This window comes from Erpetoichthys calabaricus, chromosome 10 (genome assembly GCF_900747795.2).
Source record: "Erpetoichthys calabaricus chromosome 10, fErpCal1.3, whole genome shotgun sequence".
In the NCBI taxonomy this organism is placed as follows: Eukaryota; Metazoa; Chordata; class Cladistia; order Polypteriformes; family Polypteridae; genus Erpetoichthys; species Erpetoichthys calabaricus.
This window is the reverse complement of record NC_041403.2, coordinates 37,063,579-37,086,416: the sequence shown is the minus strand read 5'-3', so window position 1 is coordinate 37,086,416 and position 22,838 is coordinate 37,063,579. Positions and strand designations below refer to the sequence as shown.

Sequence of the window (22,838 nt, the reverse complement as noted above, 5' to 3'; positions counted from 1 at the left end):
AGTGGAACCAGAGTTCTAATCATTTTGGTTCAGTTCTCAACCTGATCACTTTCTACATGCAGTTGGTATATTCTTCCTTAGCTCAAGTGAACATTTTCTAAGTATTTATGGCTGTTGGCTTCTTACAGTCCCAAACCCCTTCATGGTTTAACAAACACTCAATTAGAGTCCTATAAAATTGGAGCCACAAAGCTGTCTATACAAGTTCTGTTTGTGAGGCTTCATTGTTCTGGATGTTCAAATCCAGGATGAAACCCCAAACGTTCTCTAGGACTTTTAAACTGTTGCTCAAGTTCTTCTGTGTGTTGGACTGGCATGCTGTTAGGGATTTGTTCCTGCTTTGCGCCGTGTCCAGCACTCCCAGGAGGTACATTGATGTTACTTTGTCTAGCCTTATTGTGTTGTAATTTTCTTTGTCATTTACACGTTCATGGACTTGATTTACTCTATTTGAATACTTGTTCTTTATGTCTAACCTGCTCCCCCTACCTGTCTGCTTTGCTTCTATTGTGTTGCTCATTTTCTACTCTTCAAAAGCACCTTACTATGATGCTGGAGGTGATATATAAAATAAAGGTGGCTTCATTCAGTTAGAGATTGAATGTCTGCCGAGCATACTGGATGCTACAGTATATGCATAAGTGCTTGCCTCAGGCTTGGAAAGCCTCCAAAACTGACACTATGGTGAAGTGTACACAACAATTACATCTTTTCTGTGTTATATCTGAAGGTTAGAAATATCAAGGGCAGGTAGACTACTGTGATTTACACTTCTTGCCTTATGTGTTATAGCAAAGCAGTCAGCTATAAGGAAATAATGTAAGACTGTGAAATAGATAGATAGATAGACAGATAGATAGATAATATTGATTTTTACAGTTATATACAATAGATACATTATGCAGTTGATGCCTTTAACTTGCACAATGATTCTATGTACAGTACATTCACTGTGCAAATTAAAAGGAATATCTGTAAACCTGCTTATCCATGCAATTAATTAATCATCCAATCATGTGGCAGACGTGTAATGCATAAAATCATGCAGATGCAGGTCAGAAGCTTGAGTTAATGTTCACATCAAACACAAGAAAGGGGAAAAATGTGATCTTGGTGATTTTGACCATGACATGATTGTTGGTTCTAGACGTGCTGGTTTTAGTATTTCTGTAACTGCTGATTTTCTGTGATTTTCACACACAAGACTTTCTAGATTTTAACTCAGAATGCTGAGAAAAACAAATAAACATCAATTGAGCAGCAGATCTGCATATGGAAATTCCTTTGCTGATGTGTAAGGTCAGAGGAGAATGGTCAAACTGGTTCTAGCTGACAGAAAGACTGTGGAAACTCAGATAATCACTCTGTACAACTGTGGCAAGCAAGAAAAGCATCTCAAAATGCACATGTTGGTAAACATAACCAGCAATTTTCCTCACCTCCCACCTACATCTATGCCAGAAAAAACATTGATCAGTCTTGAGGACTCAGACAGCATCTCCGTAATATATAAAACCATTTTATAGCCCCTCCCTTTCAAAGATCCAAGAGTACAATGGGAAAAGGATCTCTTACACAACATTTCATAAATGGAGTGGAAGGTAGCAATGCACAGAATTCACTTGAGATCCATATGCGCAAAGCATACAATTATTCAAATTAAAATTATATAATCGAGCACATCTGTCTCGCTTAAAATTGTCTAAAATGCCTTCTGGGCAAGATCCAACCTGTGAATGTTGCAATGAAGTTCCAGCCTCATTGGGCCACATGTTTTGGGCCTGCACCAAATTAACATCATTCTGGACCAAAATCTTTAAAAGCCTTTCAGACAGCCTTGGTGTCACAATCCCTCCTAATCCACTAACAGCTGTGTTTGGTGGACTCCCAGATGGGCTTAAAGTGGAGAAGGACAAACAAACTATAATTGCCTTTACTTCACTATTAGCATGTAGACTTATCTTGCTCAACTGGAAACATCCTAACTCACCTATTTTCATTCAGTGGGTAACTGATGTTATATATTATCTAAAATTGGTAAAAATCAAATTCTGACTTAGAGGATCTGTTCAAAACTTTTTCAAAACCTGGCAGGATCTGATCAATAACATTTTAGAATAAGCATTTAAATTGAGGAAGCAGGTTTTCTCCCCTCTTTTTTTTTACTCTATTTTTATTCATTTATTAATTTATCTATTTACTTATTCTTACTAGTTTAAAGTTTTACTCTGCTTGCCTAGCTCTCTTTCTCATGGGTGGGGGTTGATTTGTTTTGAACTTAGTTTTGTAAACCTTGACTTATTTGAATGGAATGTTACTTGATTTTAATAAAATCAAAATCCCCCCCAAAAAAAGCACAACATGTCAAATCGTGAGGTGGATAAGCTTCAACAGCAGAAGACCACATTGGATTCCACTCCTGTTAGCCAAGTTCAGAAAGCTGAATCTACAGTGGACACTGACTCACCAAAACTGGTTAGCTGAAGACTAAAAAATGTATGTATGGCCTGATGAATTTCGATTTCTGCAGAGGCATGCACATAGTAGGGTCAGAATTTGGTGTCAACAGCATGATTCCATGCACCCAACCTGCCTTTTGTCAACAGTCCAAGCTGTTACTGGTGATGTAATAGTGTGCAAAGTGTTTTCTTGGCACACCTTGGGCCTGTTAACACCAATCAATCATCACTTGAATGCCATGGCCTATTTGAGTACTGTTGCTGATCACTTGCATCTATTCATGGCCACAATTTACCTTTCTTCTAATAGTTATGTCTAGCATGATAATACACCATGTCACAAAGCAAAAGTCATCTCAAACTGGTTTCATGAACATGACAATGAGTTCAGTGTTCTTCAGTGGCTCTCCCAGTCTTCGGACCTGAATCCAATTCAACACCTTTGGGATATGTTGGAATGAGAGATTCGTAGCATGAATGACAAATATGCTGAAATTGCATGATATATGGACTAGAATCTGAAAGGAATGTTACCAACATCTTATGGAATCCATGCCACAAAGAATTGAGGATGCTTTGAGAGCAAAACGAGGCCCCACCCAGTATTAATATGATATCCCTATTGACATGCTCAATTAGTGTATGCATTTTTACAAAAGTACAAAATAATCACAAGTTGGACTGTAGTGAGTGATCCCATATCCAGCGTCTGTTCTCGGCGCTGGTGGGATTTAAAATTACCTCCATGACCCAGAACTGGATTAAGCATGTTCAATAATGGATGGAAAGATTGTTTGTGTCTGTATTTGTATTCTGTTCATGGTTTTGGGTAAAAAAATATCAATTGTGTTTTTAACATGTTCATGCACAGTCTGAAGACCTTGGTAAATTCTCTTTGTTAGAGTGTGATTTTCAAGTTACTTCCTGAAGTTGTCTCAAACTATCTTTATATTAAAATTAAGTTATTAGCATTTGATTAAGGTTATAGTTTTAATCAATAGCACAGGTTATAAGGATAATGATGATACGCCTGTGAGGCCCATTAGAAAAAGGTCTTTGGCCCTCTTGCAAGTCATAAAAGGCAACCAAAGGAGGTTAGAATCAGGAAGGGCATATGGCCATAAATAATTATGCTCCAGCATTTCTCAAAACTTGGGGGACAACCATCTAACCTGGCTGAAGCCAGAAAATGGCAGTTAAAAAAACACCCCGTTCTTGCTGGGATAGGCTTCTGCCACTCATGACCCTCCTCAGGTTGAAGCAGACTTAGAAAATGTTATATGGTACTTTTTGTCATTTATTAGAAAAACTAGAAAAGTTTGAAAAGCATAACATTTAGGCACATTCAAGAACTTATTTTTTTAAAAGCTGGCCTAATTTCACGGTTTACTGCGTTAAAGAGACAGATCACATTTGCATGTATTTATGTGTTTAATTGATTCTACAGCATTCCTTCTTGTGAGTTTTTTAATTGAAAAATATTTTGATATAATCCATTTCTCACAATACTTCATTATTTATGACATCTATCAATTTCATTAGTTATTACTCAACTTCATTAGGGAGTTCTACAAAACCCAAAGGAACAGCAACCAATGCTACTCAATAATGAAAATTTTCTTGGGAAAACAAAACACAAAAGATGTTAAAAATGGAAGGCCTGGGGACTGGTAATAAATAAAATATATAAAAGGTCCAAAGAGCATCTTTCAATATGAAAGCCACACAAGATCCAGATCCCACACAAGATCCAGATCCCTTCCATACATTTATTCAATTGTTTAAAATGCTCATTTATAAGCCTTCATCAGCAGGTTTTAATTGACCTTGAGGGAGTAATGAATAAAGTGAAAAGGTGACACTTCAGATAGGAAAACACATTTACTACACGATACACAACAGCTCTTACCTTCATGGCATCAAGGGCCATCCGTAATTTAGTTTTGTCAGCAGGATCATGAGTGTGCTTGACTAATTCCTGTTGAATGAAAATAAACACCATAATAATAATAATAATAATACATTTTATTTATATAGTGTCTTTCCCATGCTCAAGGTACTTACAGAATATAATAAAGAACGGCAGAATTTACAGTATATAGCATTGTACAAACCAGATAAATAAATAAAGAAGATTAAGACAGTAAATTCTGAAAAAAAACAGACAACATAATTGATGGTCTCACACACACACACCCACACACACAGGTTACATTAGCATCTTGACAGAGAAGTAAAGTGAGAGAAAGGTAATAAAGTCAAGTAGAGCTAAAAGCCTTCCTGAACAGATGAGTTTTGAGTTGTTTTTTAAAAGAATTCATGGAGTCAGCTGACCTGATTAATTTTGGTAGGTCATTCCAGAGTCTGGGCGCTATACAGCTGAAGGCCCTGTCACCCATGGAGTGTAGATTAGTGAGGGGCACAACAAGATTACCAGAATCAGAGGACCTTGGTGGGCGGGCAGGCACATAGTGATGGAGAAGGTCACTGATGTAGTTTGGTGCGAGGTTATTTAAAGCTTTGTAGGTTATTAGTAGGATTTTATATTCGATTCTGTAGGACACAGGGAGCCAGTCAACCATAAAGTCAACAGTAATAGTCTGCATCCAATTAGTGGAAGTTTGGCTTTGATTGAAAAATAAAATTGTTAGAAAATAAGGGCAGGAGTCTATTTTGAGAGACCTTCACTCTTAACTCACAATTAAAAATTGAAATAGGCAGAACAGTAGGAAATACCAAAATAAACAACTATTACGGAATAACGTGAATGTCTATACCTCTAACTTACTGTACACAGCATCAAAGAAAAGGGTGAAAATGTGCATATCTCAATGAGAAGCTTCTATGGTGACCAGACATTTATGTGGCTCAGCTCATAATGCAATAAATTAAGCAGTCCAGCAATAAGGAAATGCAAGGAGCAGCAGCTAAAACAAATGAGCAAATATTACACTGTTAGAGCTCACTTGGTTTTTGAAGTTATTGGATATCCAGCAGTACAACAGACTAAAGCATGTATACAAACCATATATGAAAGGTGCAGGAGCAAATGGTATGCAGTCTAAAACTAATGAGTACATTCCAGCGCGTCCAGTTTTATCGCTAATTTGGGATGTCATAAGCAACAGCAAAACGTGAGATGCCTTTCTCCTAATTTCTTACAGAAATTCTGAAATTAAGAAGCCACAAAGTGGGCACAAATGTAAAAGAGGAGGAAAGAATTTGGAAAAACTAAGTCATCAGAAGTCTGTGACATTTGAAACTGTACTTAATTTCACTTATCAATTAGCGAGGAGTAATTACGAAAGGACCAGAAGTTCATCCATTCACCATTTATTTAACACATATACTGTATAGAGATCACCAAAGTCAATCATTTTTACTGGGCTTCTCATAACAGAAGAAGGCAATACAGAAATGTATTAGAAGGCTTTAACCTTCAATATAAGTATACACATGATGTAAAGAGCATTGCTGTCTGGTAAAGAAGTCTGAAGGACAAAAACCTACTGACCTTGTATATGGACAAATAAATGACTCTGAACATTAAAAATGAAAACTATGGCATAATGTATTGCTACTATTATTACTTTTCTTCCTAATGTAATTGCCAGGCCTTTCTATTTGCAGTTACCTATAAGCTTAAATGGAAAAGGAGCTATATAAATAAAATGTATTATTATTAAACTAATACTATATACAGTAACACATTACTCCACAATCCCTCCCTTTTGGCTTATTCAGAACAACAAATGCAAATTAAACATTTTTAACATAAAAGGTGCTTCTTTCTTTGACCCAATGAGCCATCACACTTAAAATTTTCTTTATGTTGTCATCTTCTTCCCCCGAACCCATTTCTGTCCCTCTAGACTCAAAGAAACCCTCAGTTTTAAGCCATTTTGGACCATATTTTATGCAGGAAATTACATTCTTATGATTTAGAGTAAACAAATAGCTGTCTTCATCAAAAATAATCACGTTAGGCATCAAAACAAACTCTCTAAGTCACGTAACCTTCAATAAACAAATAACAAAGTGGTTTACCTACACTTAATCACTTGAAGTTTCATATTCAAAGAATGGCCTTTCGATCTTTTCCTGGGGCTTTCTCAACTATTACACAATCTTTTTTTTATTGATGCTAAGATAATGCAAGAAGACATGCAACAAACTGAACAGTATTATGTGAAAGCAGCATTAGCAGTGCGAATTACAGTGACTGAGATTGCATGCCACCAATTACCATCCACGTGATTTCAAAGATAATTGAGAAAGGCCTAACGGCAGCCCACATCCACAAAACTCACTCCCATGTCTATTGAGTTGTACCATATGGAAATGATCGGGTGTTATTACTATTGTAAACCTCTTAACGGATGGTGCAGCAACTAGACTGGCAAGGAGGTTGATTCTTTGACCAGCTGGGAGACTATAACAGAAGGATTATGTGGATGGAAAAGTAAATTCATTGGGGATGATCGATGGTTTGTATCCTATTTGGGGTGAAAAGATGGTGAAAGGACTGGGAGAGGCATTTTATCAAGAGTGCTTCATCCCTCAGCACAAGAGATAGCAGTGTTCTTCTGGTTTGGTTCCAGATTGGAAATCCGCAGGGTTGCCTGGGACTTGTAATTCAGGAAGGTAGCCCTATCTGAGTCCTTCAGTGCCACCAGGGGGCACTGCCGGGATAGAATCTGTTTTAAACAACGTCTGCATTACCCGGGAGTGCTTTCATCGTGCAAAGTCATGGCACCAGAAGGGCTCCTGGGTCTGGTATAAAAGGAGGTTTTTCCCTTCACTCGCTGAGTCAGAGTTGGGAGGATGAAGATTACACTCACTTAGGAGGAATGCAGGGAGATGACAACGTACTTAAATTTGGTGTATGCTTGGAAGCAAGCCTATTCTTCCATAAAAGTGCACAACATAAATACTGTAATAACCAATCTTAATGCACATAGAAAATCTAGGCAATACGGCATAAACACCAATAATTTAATTAAAGTTACTACTTTAGATGAACAATGTATTAAAACTATAAAAACATATCATAGATTAAACAAAAAATACACGCAGAGCGGCGCTAATAAAAATAACTTAATTCCTGTTCCATATATCAATAACGCACATAGTATTTATCTCTGCTCCTCCGAAACATTGAATATGGCACTATTAAATATTAGAGCTTTAACTAACAAGACGTTTTTTATCAACGATCTTATTAGTGATAAAAAAATAGATTTTATTGCACTAAGTGAAACGTGGCTTAGCTCAGATGGCGCAGCTGTTTTAATCGAATCTGCGCCTCCGGATTACAGTTTTACTCGTGCTGATCGCCAAGGAAAGAGAGGTGGAGGACTAGCAAACATTTACTCAAGCAGGTTAAAATGTAAAAATATCAGTTTTGGTAAATTCAAGTCTTTTGAGTATCTCGCCATTATTATTCAGGGAGATTCTCACGTTCTAGTATTATCCGTGTATAGACCTCCAAAATTCAACGCGTCTTTCTTTGAGGAATTCTCTGACTTGATGTCAATCTTAATTACGAACTATGACACACTCTTAATAGTCGGTGACTTTAATTTTCATATAGATAATCAATGTGACCAGAAAGTAAAAGAATTTATGAACCTCCTGGACTCTTTTGATTTGAGACAGCTCATTAATCAGCCTACACATAAAGCAGGTCATACGTTAGACTTAGTAATTACTAAAGGACTAAAAGTTGATATAAAGCAGGTCATTGATATTGGTCTATCAGACCATTTTCTTCTACTCTTTAATATAGAAATAATGATAGAAAACACTCATGAGAAGCATATTGTTAAAAAACGCTTCTTTGACTCATCAGCAGCTTTAAAACTTTCAAACATTCTAACCAATCAGTCCGTTTATAGTGCCAACTATAATAGCGAGGAGAATGTAAATAGTAAGGTGGAAAGATTTAATACTAAAGTGAGGGCTGCTGTTGACTTAGTTGCACCTGAAAAGACAGTTAAAAAATCTTCTATCATTGTTATACCATGGAAGACCCAAAGAGTGTCTGATTTAAAGAGAACATGCCGTAGAGCTGAGCGTAAATGGAGGAAAACTAAACTAACTATTGACTATGAAATATTAAAAGTTAAAATAACAGAATACAATAACACAGTCCGTCTTGAGAAGCGCTGCTATTTCTCTAAGATTATAAATAACAATGCTAGTAATCCCAGAGTCTTATTTTTGACAATTGATCATCTGTTAAACCCAGGTAACTCAAAGGAATGCCTCCTAAGTACTTCCAGTAAAACCTGTGAGGCTATCGCTGTATTTTTCAATCAAAAAATTAATGATATTAGAAATAACATAGTATATCTCCCCAACACTAAGGATCCTCCTAAACCCCAGTACCCCATAATAAACAAATTAAAGTCTTTCACTAGGATAGATTTACCTGATTTACATAAAATAATTTCTCAAATGAAACCCTCCACCTTTGCCCTTGACCCAATACCAACAAATTTTTTCAAAGAAGTATTGGGCATGCTTAGTGATAATGTTCTTGACATAGTAAATTCGTCATTAGATACGGGGGTCTTCCCAGACTGTCTTAAGACTGCGGTAGTTAAACCCCTACTTAAGAAAAATAATCTCGATCCCTCTGCTCTTGAAAATTATAGACCCATCTCTAACCTGCCTTTCTTAAGTAAAATTCTAGAGAAGGCAGTCATTATACAGTTAAATGAGCACCTCAATAAACATGCTATTCTTGATAAATTTCAGTCAGGTTTTAGAACAAATCACAGCACAGAAACTGCACTCGTTAAAGTAGTAAATGACTTGCGGGTAAATGCAGACAGAGGCCATTTATCTGTTCTCATCCTCTTAGATCTGAGTGCCGCATTTGACACCATTGATCATAATATTCTTAAGAATCGCCTTAGTCAATGGGTGGGCCTCTCTGGCAGTGTCTTAAATTGGTTTGAATCCTACCTGGCAGGGAGAAAATTCTTTGTTAGTTGTGGTAATTATAACTCAAAGACACATGATATTCTATATGGTGTTCCACAAGGCTCTATCCTGGGTCCACTGCTCTTCTCAATCTACATGCTTCCATTAGGTCAGATTATCTCAGGGCACAACGTGAGCTACCACAGCTATGCTGATGACACACAGCTGTATTTATCAATAGCACCTGATGACCCCAAATCTCTTGATTCGCTAACACAATGTCTAACTTGTATCTCAGAATGGATGAATAGTAACTTTCTCAAATTAAATAAAGAAAAAACCGAAATCTTAGTGATTGGCAATAATGGATACAATGAGGCTATTAGAAATAAACTGGATGCATTAGGATTAAAAGTCAAATCGGAGGTAAAAAGCTTAGGGGTAACCGTTGATTGTAATCTGAATTTTAAATCGCATATTAATCAGATCACTAGGACAGCATTTTTTCACCTAAGAAACATAGCAAAAGTTAGACCTCTTATATCATCGAAAGATGCAGAGAAATTAGTTCATGCGTTTGTTTTCAGTCGGCTAGATTAATGTAAAGCACTCCTCTCAGGACTACCCAAAAAAGACATCAATCGTTTGCAACTAGTGCAGAATGCAGCTGCTAGAATCCTTACCAGGAAAAGAAAATCCGAACACATTTCTCCAGTTTTGATGTCACTACACTGGTTACCTGTGTCATTCAGAATTGACTTTAAAATTCTGCTTATGGTTTATAAAGCTTTAAATAATCTCGCCCCGGCTTATATATCGGAATGTCTGACACCTTATATTCCAAATCGTAACCTCAGATCCTCAACTGAGTGTCTCCTTAGAATTCCAAGAGCAAAACTTAAAAGAAGTGGTGAGGCGGCCTTCTGCTGTTATGCACCTAAAATCTGGAATAGCCTGCCAGTAGGAATTCGCCAGGCTAATACAGTGGAGCACTTTAAAAAACTACTGAAAACACATTATTTTAACATGGCCTTCTCATAACTTCACTGTAATTTAATCCTGATACTCTGTATATCTAATTCATTATAATAACTATTCATTCAAAATCTGTACTAACCCCTACTCTCTCTTCTGTTTCCTTTTCCGGTGTCCTGTTGGTGGTGGCATGCGCCACCACCATCTACACAAAGTACCATGATGTTCCAACAATGATGGATGGATTAAAAGCCAGAAGTCTGTATGACCATCAGCATCAAGTGACTCCGTGGAAAACCCGAACTACAAAGAGGAGATTTCATTTATGTTAGGTAGAATGCCCAAAGGGGACTGGGCGGTCTCGTGGCCTGGAACCCCTACAGATTTTATTTTTTTCTCCAGCCTTCTGGAGTTTTTTTTTTGTTTTTTCTGTCCACCCTGGCCATCGGACCTTACTCCTTTCTATGTTAATTAATGTTGTCTTATTTTAATTTCTTATTTTGTCTTTTATTTTTCTTCTCTTCATTATGTAAAGCACTTTGAGCTACTTTTTGTATGAAAATGTGCTATATAAATAAATGTTGTTGTTGTTGTTATTGAGGTATTGCTATTTATTAAAACATTATTTTATCCTGGATTTGTATCTGAGGTGGTTGTCTGGTACTCGGGATTCTGGGCCTCCCCCTAGTGGTCACACTATGTTATCTCAGACTTGGTCTTTATAACAGAAAATTCAGCTTCATTTTGGTTTGGGAGATAAAAAAAGGTATTAAAGAATTTTTTTCATATGCTCAAATTTCTGTAAAGCAGATGTTTATAATTCAGGGGAAGCCTTTATTCCGAATAATCTTGGTTTTTACTAATTTATGTGGCACAGATATAGTAATGCTTACATTGTGAACTTTTAAGTATTAGATTCAAGCAGTATTTAGTTTTGAGTTACACAATTAATAAATCTTCTAAATGCATACAGTAAGAATAAACAGATAGGTGATGATTATTACATCATTATTTATAAAAAAAAACAGGCTGAACCCCCAAATTCCCCATTTTTAGTTACTATACACAGTGGATAATTCACCACTCAGTCAAACATTGAAATTCTATTCAGGCCTGACTCTGTTTCTTAATAGTGACCCAATAAAGCTACAATATTAAATCCCAGAGACATGCACGTTGTGACTAACGTTGAGTGAATAAGAGTGTGTGTGTGTGTGTGTGTGTGTGTGAGTGAGCATGCACTGTGATGGTCTTGGGTCTACAGCAAGGTTGCTTCCACCCTAATGCTTGAGGCTACTGCAATAGGCTCCAGCTCCCAGTAACTGTGTACTTGACTAAAAGGATCCAGCAAATGAAATGACAGAAAACAGATCATCCCTCCATTTTCTAAACCCACTTCGTCTTGAGAAGAGTCGTGGTGAAGATGGAGCCAGTCTTAGCAAGCATAAGTCATAAGGCAGGAACAACACCTGAACAGGGCACCAGCCTATCAGGGGGTTAGTGCACATATATAAATACACACAAACACACACCTGGGCCAATGTAACATCACCAATCAACCTAACCTACAAGTCTTTGAACTGTGGTAGGAAACTGCAGCACCCAGAAGAAACCCACGCGAACACAGGGAAAACATGTAAACTAAAACATATTTTAGAGAATGGTACTTTATCCATTCACCCAACTATTTTTAAATCTGCTTAGTCCATGAATGGTTAATTTGAACAGTGAAGACACAAATGCTTGGACTGCAGGAGGAAACAAATAGCACTTTTACATGCCAGTTATGGACTGGCAGTGTGTTTCTTTGGAGAATGAATAGTGATGAAACTGATGAGGCACAATTGTTTTCCCATATGTGTGCTGGCATATGAAAATAACGATGCACTTTTATTATTACTTTATTATTTAGTCAATCTGTTTCATCAGCATCGGCAAGCAGCCTTGGGTGGTCCACACAATCAGCTATATGGCCCTGCCAAATTTGTTTGGGCTAGGATCACAGGTGTCTGGATGCAAGAACAACTGATGCAAGAACAACTAACAGAGTCAATCAACTCTTTTCTATATCTATATTGTTCTTTACAGATTTGAGGGCAGCAGAAGTCTGTCAGGGAATCAATGTGCAGAAGGGAAGATGTGACCTTGGACAGTATGCATGCTTATACAGCCATCCTCACCCCATCATGCCAGTGTAAGTCTGCCAATTATCCTAACTGCACACTGTCAGTAGAAACACAAGATTTTTGTCTATTATTAATTTAATTTGAATCACTGCTTTTATTTTGAATATTGTGTATTCTGTACATACAGTTCATGATTATCAAAAGCATTAATTCAGAATTTTTCATTTTTTTAATGTTTGCCAGTGCTGCATGCTATGACAATAAAGCAAATTAGACTTTGACTGCAACAGAAATTCATTCAGCAGGTCTGCCAGAAATAATTATCACACATGATGTTTTTCTCCAGAGGGATCCATTTCAATAATAAAATGAAATTTAAGTTCCAGTATGGCTTTTCGGGGAGACATTCTTAAATGAAATTTACAGTTATAGCGCCATCTAGTGATAACATTTATAAACACTTTCTTTCATATTTTGTTCATGCTACACAAATGTAAGGGGTTGTCTAGGGATATTTTACTATACAAATACGAAGTGCCTAATAATGTAGCTCCTGCACAAGATAAGTATCTACTCTATATGATTAAGTTTTTAATACATAAGTACAACTTTGTATATATACTGTAGCATAATATTTCAATATTTAATATAAACCTTTTGTTGCCTTTATTGTATTTGTTTTCAATTATTGTATAGCATACTGAGTTTTTAAATGAGTGTTCTTGATAAGAATAAATACTGTGGGCAGCTGCATGAATGATAGCTCTACAAAAGGAAAATTTGGGATGCCAACTGGGTTGTTTCGTTTAATTTTGGAAAGTCCAACAAAAATAAATGCACTTGGGCATACTTGCCCTCCAAATACTCATGCTGAAATAAACTAAATAAACTGGCTGGTTAACCACCTATATCGGGTCAGTTTCGTAGGAGCAGTGTCCAGCAGGTAGCTCTTGCCAAAAATGACGCCTCCTTCCAGAAAACCCATGCTTTTATAGAGTGAACCGGAAGGGGTGGAATCATTTACCCTCACTGGGCTAATTCTTAGCCCTGTGGAGGGAGAAGAAGATGACGATATTAATGATTGCATCCCCTCTCATCTGCGAGTGTTATTACATACCTCGACAGAGACTGTAAGGAGACCAATGCACATCAGTGGTAATACGTAAATTCTACCTGGTCTAGCAAGGGGCCCAATGTCCGAGATTTCTATCTTTCAGCAGTACAAAAGAGTTCACCTAATGCTTAGTCTGCCTTGCAGTATTGGCAGCCTACCTTTTCTTTTGTCATGTGTCTAGATCGGGGTGGGCAAAGTCATTTCTGGAGGGCCGCAGTGGCCGTGGGTTTTTGTTCCAACCCAGTTGCTTAATTAGAAAACTATCCTTGCCAATAATTACATTTCATGGCTTGTTAGTGCTTTAACTCTGCTATGTCAAGTCATTCTCATATCCTAGATTTTTTTTCCATTCTAAGGATATCATTCAAATACTTTGAAGTGTAAAATGGATGGGTAATTCTCAGTCCTTCACTTTTTTCTCTTCTCTTTCCTTCCAAGTATTTAATTAAACCAAATAGTGCATGATAAATTCACACAAGTGTAAAGGGTAACAAGCAAAATGGATAACTGCTGGTTTCTTTTGTCATTTGCATCTTATTGCTAATAAGGAGCAATTAAAAACCGAGAATGCAGCTGTTTAAGACTTAAATAAGTAATAAGGGTTCAAAATCTTAATGAGGGAGATAAGTAAAATGAAGCAGAAGTGTTTCTAGAGCAATAAGTGCTTCTTATTAAGCAATTGGGTTGGAACAAAAACCTGCAGCCACTGCGGCCCTCCAGGAATGACTTTGCCCACTCCTGGTCTAGATGTATTAATAAACTGGATGCACTGCAGTTCTGGCTGGGATTATTTTTCAGCATTATAGGAGGTTACTTGTTTGTTCAGTTCTGGACACCACATTACAAAACAGACATTGCAACCCCTGAAGCTGAGCAGAGTAGAGTAGAGCCACCAAGCGCCTCTCGGAAGTTAAGGACATGTCCTAATATGACAGGAAGAGAGGATTAAACCTGTTTAGTCTCAAGCACGGGAGACTACATGGTGACCTAATTCAGGTCTTCCAAATTCTTAAAGGCATTGATGAAGTATATCTATCAGAATTCATCTGACTAATGGTGAATCATTGAATGGTTAAAACACCAGTGGAAACTAAGGGAACATGCTTTAGGAAAGAAGTGAGGAAGCACTTCTTTAGTCAAAGAGTTGTGGGTATCTGAAACAAACTACCAAGTCATGTAGTTGGAGCAGAAACCTTGCCAACCTTTAAGAAGTGATGAGATATTGGGACAGCTTAGCTGTTCACTAGCAATACAGTTTTATGAACCGAATGGTCTTCTCTCATTTGTCACTTTTCTTATGTTCTTATACATAACTCTAGTTTGCTAGAAAACACCTGCTTGTTGTTATTCTCAAACACTGAGATACATACATTTACAACCTTCCTTTCTCTGGAAGTGGGTTTATAGGTGGGCTGTACAGCTCTCTCTTCCTGTCTGCCATCCCAGCTTGGAAACAATGGCCCTTTAGGATGTGTACCTGCTGCCATTTGTGACTGGGATCCACCTGTCTCTACCTCCCTGGGATGGAGTTTACTACAATTCACCCTCTCTCTAAAGAACATCTGTGCTACTTCCTTCAAGCCTGTATTGCAACACACCTCTTGGCTAAAAACATTAATCTTAAAGTGATTAAGAAAGTTGCCTTTCTTGTTGATGTAATCTGTTTGGAAGGGGCTACTGGGAATCCAAACATATATTCATGTTAAAAACAAAATAAAACTGTTATAGAGAGAAGCATTATGAGAACACTCTTCAGCAATGACAAACAGTACGTCAGTGAAGTCAGCACAGAATCTACATTCCCTGGATCAACTCACAAGTAAAAGAAACAGTGAGACTCAAAGGCCAGGACAATATCATTTTCACTGTTTAACAGATCACACCAGAGAACTCAATTTAAATGCATATGTCGCCAAGAAAAATCCTTGAAATTAAATTTTGATGATTATGTCACATATCTCTTTCAGTTTACTTACTATAAGCCCAAATACAGTAAAGAAAGAATAAACCTTACAAAATGGTTGCTACTTTCAAAGAGATTGACACAGTACACATTTTTCCAATACCACATTGTGATGCCCAGGTTGCCAGCTGCTGGCATACTCCTCCTTACACCCAGATATCGAAAGTCATGAACTGAGATGGACTGAGCGATGAGTGCACATAGTAGTAATGCAAGTAGTAGTGGAGTTTTATTTTCAAAGTGTCCTAATCAAGGAGCAGTTCTTCTCTAAATAAAGTCAGTACATAGTCCAATAAAAATGATGTTCATGAAGAGGATAAATAATCCTTTCAACAACAGTTAAAACCAGGAATAAAACCACATTCAGGTATCACCTTCATCATGGCCCCAGTGCTCCATTCAATGTTTCACCCTCAAGGGTATACTCAGCTGGGCAGAGACTTTCAGAAACTGAAGGCAACCATTTTTGCTGTCTCGGCCATCATCCTTTGGCATCTGTCGGGATCCACGCGGAGCCTGGCTCGATCTTCCATATGCCCTCATCAGCATCTGCAGGATACCTAGGAGCCTATGATCCCCGATGCTTCATCCACTCAGCATGGTCGATCTTCCCTAGAAGCACCATTCCCTTTGCCCTCCTATGACTGAAGAGCCTCATCACCACAGCACTGGCCTGTTTCCCTAATCCTACTCTCTCTGTCTCTCTAGGTTTCTTTTCCCAGCATTCTTATTCCCCTTTGCTCTCACTCATGGACCCATTTTATCATCAGCGATTGAAAACACGGTAAAAAATTCTCGTAACTCTGATGAAGGATAGCCGCATTAGGCAAGTGTGAAAATGTTAAACAGAATTAACGAAATTGCTCATCAGGAATCTCTGCGGCTACATGGCTTTTCTCACATACACACACACACACACACACCTACACTCACAGGGTCTGAGCGGCCTCACGGTTTTTATTTTTAAAAACAAATATGCACTGCCATGTCCCCCAAATGCAAAAGGTATGAAAAACCTGAAAATATTTTCAATTTGGTAATCTATCTAAATAAAACTGTAAGCCATTTGGATGTTTGTTTGTTTACTAGTCATGCAAAAATGACTGAACTGATTTTCACGAAATTTTAAATGTGCCTTGATTTTGGTCCAACTTAAAATGCTGTCAATATGTTGTATTAGGAAGAAGAGCTACAATAGTAGGGGGCAACTCAAAAAACAGCAATGATGTGGAGACTACAATTGCCATACAAAGTAGCAAGTGTGCTAGAATGCATGCATAAAGTTTTGTAGCCGTCAAAGCGGAATCACCACAGGTATATACAGCGCTTTCTTCTCAATTAATATGGCACTGTCTCTCAGGGTTTCAGCTTTGGTCTAAGATTATTTCTTTTTGTCTCACTGTGGGTTGTGTTTAGCAATTTGAATTGTCAAAAGATAACTTCCCCTCATTTATTTATACCCAGGAAAAAGCTAGTAATAATACAGTAAGATTTCTCGGGATTTAGGATTGACAAAACCCATTTCTGTATAACCAATTAACCAACTTCCATGATTATATTTGTGCATTACCCTTATAAATAAAATTATAATATCCTCTGTTTACCTTTTGAAATTTTCAGCTTCAGTTAGTGTTATATTTTGATATTGCACATTAAAAACCTTATTTTAACCATAGATCACATCTTGTCTGTTTGTTTCTTAAAGAATCACTGATTTTCACGAAAGTTTGTACGTTGGTTGCCGTTGATACTACCTAAAATGCGACAGCACCCCAAAAACAATATTCCAGAACTACTGAGTTGATTTTAACGAAACACTGCATGTATAATAAAGCAGAACCAAATTAAAATCCAGACTACATGGTTATTTCAAAAATTTCATTGGAAAGGACAGTTGTAATGGGTTAGGGATTGAAAAATGAATCACTACAAAATGACTGAGATGATGTTCATGAAAGATTGTGTGCATATTATGGTTGATACAGATGAAAATTTAGACATTAAGGCCTTTCAAAGGATTCATCAAGAAGCAGGGTTGTAATGGGGGATTTGGAGTGGAATATGTGCAAATACCAAAACCTCCTTATCACACCAAAACTGTGCAGCTGATGGTAATGAATGATTTCACATCCTCCTGTTTCTCGCTACAATATGAAGTATGTTCTCGGGTTGACAGCACTTAAGAATCTGTTTATCTATGCAGCTAACAAAAAATATATACATATTGTGTTTAAGGATGTCTTATGTGCTTTCCAAGATCCCAACGTTAGAAGTAGTGTCCATACTATGATTATAATTCTCTCTTTATATTTAAAGAGCCTTGCAATGAGGAAGCATCAAACAAGGATATAAGGATAGCAGGAAGTGGTTATCTTAGAACAAAATTATTTTTCTGAAGAAAGTAAACAAGAAACATCTTAAGATGAATATATGGTGATAATGATGGTGAGTAAGAATGAGAGCAGAGAACCTGGTAGTTACCAGAGTTGTCAGACAGGTTGTGCAAATGTTGAAAGGGTCTGCTTACTTACCTTAACCCATTATTCATATGTACCCAGGGAATGTTGCTACTTTAGCTAGTACTCTTATAAAGACACTGACATCCATCAGTAACAGAAAATATACTGAGAAGATGTGACTGGGAGGCACAGTATTTACTGCTGCATTTTCCATAACTACAAAGATTTGTTTTCATGTTTGACCTGGTCACCATCTAGGTGGATTTTTATCATTTCCATAAGATGTCAGTGTCAAGTGAATTTGCCTCTATTTACTGAGCCAGTGTGAGTGAGTAAGGTCGAGTGTCAATGATGATGCCATGTAATTAATATTTATCCCCCTCTTACATCATATACTTCTAGGATAGATTCTGACTCTTGTTACCACACTTGTTTCTTCAATTCAGTGTTGTTTCAACCTTTTGGTCTCTTTGATTGCTGCATGTGGGTCGTCAGTGAACTTAAAAAGGTAAAAATGTACCTTAGTGCCACAGAGGATGAGAAAGATAGGATTTTCTTTCTGTATGCTTTTAAAAAATAAACAAGCAACGTGTAGTATTACTAGTACTGCCAACAGATATTGTCACACTTGGGTCACAGATTTGCACAGAGACACAGGAGGTTGTAGAAAAGAAAGGAACTTTATTCAAAACACTGCAAACAAACATTTGTCTCTTTTCAAAAGTTTAAACGTGCTCCTCCATGACAAGTCAGAGATGACAGTTTCCCCAGGAGGAGAGAATGTCTGAGAGAGGGATAAGGAGATGCAAGCAATCAGTTTAACAAACTGAGAGAAGCCCATACAGGCTTTTTGAGTTGGCGGAGCACCGCGCGAGAGGCAGATTACACGACAGAGCTGGCCAGAAGGGAAAGGAGAAATGTGAAGGTAGCCTGTCTATGTTTCCTTGGGGTTTCCTAGGGGTTTTCCCAGGGGCGTCTATATCTTTTGGGGGTATGATTAGCTTCGCAGCTCACAATATATAACACTGATTGCTGTTTATGCATGCCAATCAGCCATGTGTTGAACTATAATCTTAAAACAAGCCTTAGAGTAGAACCCCCCCATTGGAAAACACAGGGCACACTGTTAAATAATAAAAAGAAAAATATTACTGTTTAGAAGGTGTTTCTTTATTTTTGATAGAAGAAGACAATGCAAAGCTTCTGCAAAGAATCATGGGAAACAAAAAAGATGCCCCTGCTGGGCCCGGAGTCATGACTTCAAACAATGAAACATGCCAGTCTTACGCCGCCACTTCGGGTCAAGGATAATGTGTGCTTCAAGACTGGCACTCTGTCAGTGCAATGACCTTTATTTTATTTACTTATCGATAGCTTGTGGCTATTTGTCATATTTTAACTTTGGTATTCATTCTGTCTGCATCTTTTGTTATTTGAGCCACAGCAGCGCAGTGGTTAGTACTGCTTCCTCACAGCTCAGATCACATATTTGGCCACAATAATCAGTCCAGCATATTTAGCAGATGCTTCAAGGACACTTAAAACACCAGGGCACCATTATAATCCACTCAAAACTAGTTCAGTTGCTCCTTCACAAATTATTATTCATTAAATGATCTTTATGTAACATACATACATAAATGCTTGAAACATTCCAATAAAAATTTCTAATTTAGCAAGCCCAGGTTTGTAATTTATGGACTGACACTGAAACATAGAAACTGGGAAATAACAGCTTGCTTGATTAACTTAGCAGTCCAATTAAAGAAACCTACAGTCACAGGGGACACCAGGACTGAACTGACTTGAATATAGCAGTGGTCCTTAAGTGGGTTAAGAAAATGAAGGGAGTTACAAAACTGACAACAGCAGAGAATATTTAAGACAGTATTTTTTCCAATATTTCAACTATTATGTAAAAGTAGTCTGCAGGGAATAGAAGAACAATGTTTTACATACCTGAAGCAGCAGATGGTACTTAAGAACTCTTTGCATGGGGACAACCAAAAGATCTCTCAAAGTAAATTTCCCATTATTTGCCCGTTTTGAGCACTCCTATAAGAAATAAAGCAAGCAAAAGAAAATTTAAAGAAGGATGCCGACCAACAAGAAACTCCAGCCTTCTGCATTACAGTAATGATTTTCCAGTATGCCTGAAGCTTGTAACTCACTACCAAGGACCTATAGGCAGCTACATATTTAAAAAGGAAACAAAAAAGTATCTCTATGATAGTTTCATTTACATGTAGAAGATGATACAACTACAGGTAAAATTCTGCTACAACGAACTGCCAGGGACCTAAAAAATATTTTGTTGTAATGAGATTCTGTATTTGTCACAATAGTGCTTTCTTTAACTTGTGTCCAGGAGTTTGCAATCATTTCAATAGCTTCTTTCACGTTAATTTTCATCTCCTCCTGTCTACAAGTTATGCTGACGAGAATTTCTCTCAGCATTTCCTTGCGATAATACACTTTCAGGGTGCGAATGATGCCCAAATCCAATGGCTGAAGCACTGCTGTGCAATTGGGTGGGAGGAATTCAACGTGAACATTATCTCAATGCAGAAGCATGTTGGGGGGCAGCACAGTTGTCAATCAGAAGCCGAATCATCCTTTTCTTCTTCCTCATATTGTGAGGTGTCTGAACTCTTTTGGGATTACCCTGGGAATGTCACGCTGAAGTGCGTCCCGAAGCGCAATTACCGCATCTGTGTAAGATTGTTTGTCCGTTGCCAGGGCAGGGCAACAGCAGGCTCATAGCGGTGCAGTGAGGTGCCACTGAGCAAAACATAAAAGATCGTGGTCATGCTATAAGTCCCTGTCTTACACCTCAAAACACAAGGCTGAGTCTCAGTACTTTAGCAAAAATAGCTTTATTCAGCTTGAAACAGGAACAGCAGGGTTATTTATTGTAGCGGGATCTACCACTCTCCTATAAACAGGCACAGCAGTCAGGCAGGGGTGTGGCCAGGTTAGTGGCCAAGTAATCCTGTTCCCTGCATTTACAATGTTCCTTGCATCACCCATCGATATCTTTTCTGTTTGCTTCGGCGAAGAGCCACAGCAGAGCTGTGAGTCTGCAGTTGCTCCGGCAACAGATAAACAGTCCTCCACAGACACGGTGATCGCACTTCGTGACGATCGTTGGTGTGTCTTCCAGTTGGGGGAGGTCCCAAGAGAGTTTAGAAACCTCACATTTTCTTGAATGACTGCCGCATTAATAGGAATGTTTCTTGAACGAGCATTACTTAACCACATCAAAACGGCTTTGACGTCTTCAAATGCAGCAGTTCGCATACATTTGCAACCCGAGATTTTTCTTCTTTTTTTGCTCGGTCTTTCAAGAAAATTCCAAATTCACTGGCAACGTCTTTTTTCTTTTTGCCGCAATTGAGAGCTGCAAAAATTTAAAGTTTTTTTTTTCTAATATGAACTGTTATAGTTTTTTCGTGTCTGTTGTTTCTATAGGAGGGTGACAATTAGTTAAATTCCAGTGGATGTTTTTCAGATGTTGACAAGCAATAAACAAAAGGTATCACTGAAAACCACAGAAAACAAAAACAGCAAAAAAACATTACGAGGAAAGTTTGAAGAAAGAATTTATTTTTACAATGTTTCTGTCTGGGGATCATTGTGCACAACTGAGCTGCAACCACAGAACTAACTGCTCTGCGGATGATTCATTCAAGCATTTTAAGGTCTTTTGGGAACTTCGAAGTACATTCAGGAGATACTTTCATTACAACGTAGTAACAAGATTTCTATAGACTCGTGTCATATGGGGAAACTGTCGTGACCATAAAAATACTTCATTATAATGAAAATTTCGTTGCAAAGATATTCGTTGTAACGGAATTTTACCTGTAGTATCATAAAATGTTCAATTTACTAATAACAGATGAGGCAACAATAGTGCAGAATATGTAAAATAAATCCATAAATCTCCCTCATAGAAGAAGCAGCCCAATTAAGAGCAGCTACAGTTTTGGTGTAGTGTTTACAATCTATGACTGTAATGCTTGGGGTCCTGGGTATAAATGCCACCCCAGTCACTGTATGTGTAGAGTCTGCATATTCTCTCTGAGGCTGTGTGGGTTTTTCCTTCCAGAACTGCAGTTTTCCTCCAACATTCAAAGTTAGGTCTACTGGCCCTGTTTGAAAAAAGTGTCTGCACTCTGTCCAGGGTAGGATCCCACCCTGTGCCAAAGTACTATTATAACAGGCTTTGGCCCATGAAACCCTGAATTGGATAAGTGAGTTACAAAATGGATTAATGGATTGAACATAATGCTCCAGATTTTTAATGCTTACATATTTATTGTAATCCAACTGCTTATTTGACTTAATCACAAATAAGGATGAGTCCAGTATGCAAAAAGTAAAAATGTTATGCAAAAATAAAGTTTGACACATGAAAATCGAGAAAAATTTATATATTCTCTATTGAAAAATAATATTTCTACAGAATAGAGTTATGATAAATTAATACAGAATAGAGTGGTTTGATGTTGCATGTTGATTACAAGAAAGAATTTAATTGATCTCCGCATACATAACAAAAGTGACCCTATGAACCTCTAACAATGGTAACACTTCAAATAATCGGCTTTAATTGTATCAGTAATAGAAGGCACATGCTTTAAGATTTTAAAGTGGAATTTAACATGCAAATAAAAATAATAACTAAGTTTAAGAGTACATTTTAAATGTGTTCTCAAGAATTCACACCATGCAGTAGAAGACACAACAAAAAGAGTGTTTAACACTTTCAATTTTAACATGCTTAGCTTTTTTACCACAAGAGGGCAG

General features: G+C 37.5%; 1 protein-coding gene across 1 annotated transcript in view; it reads right to left on the bottom strand.

The window, feature by feature from the left end:
- Positions 1-22,838, bottom strand: part of LOC114658947 (guanine nucleotide exchange factor VAV3-like) — a 367,009-nt gene that overhangs the window by 98,759 nt on the left and 245,412 nt on the right. The window contains exons 10-11 of the mRNA XM_051933104.1: positions 19,986-20,081; positions 4,369-4,437 (exon numbers count right to left, since the gene is read on the bottom strand). Of these exons, the coding sequence (XP_051789064.1) occupies positions 4,369-4,437; positions 19,986-20,081 (165 nt within the window). The remainder of the gene's footprint in view (positions 1-4,368; positions 4,438-19,985; positions 20,082-22,838) is intronic.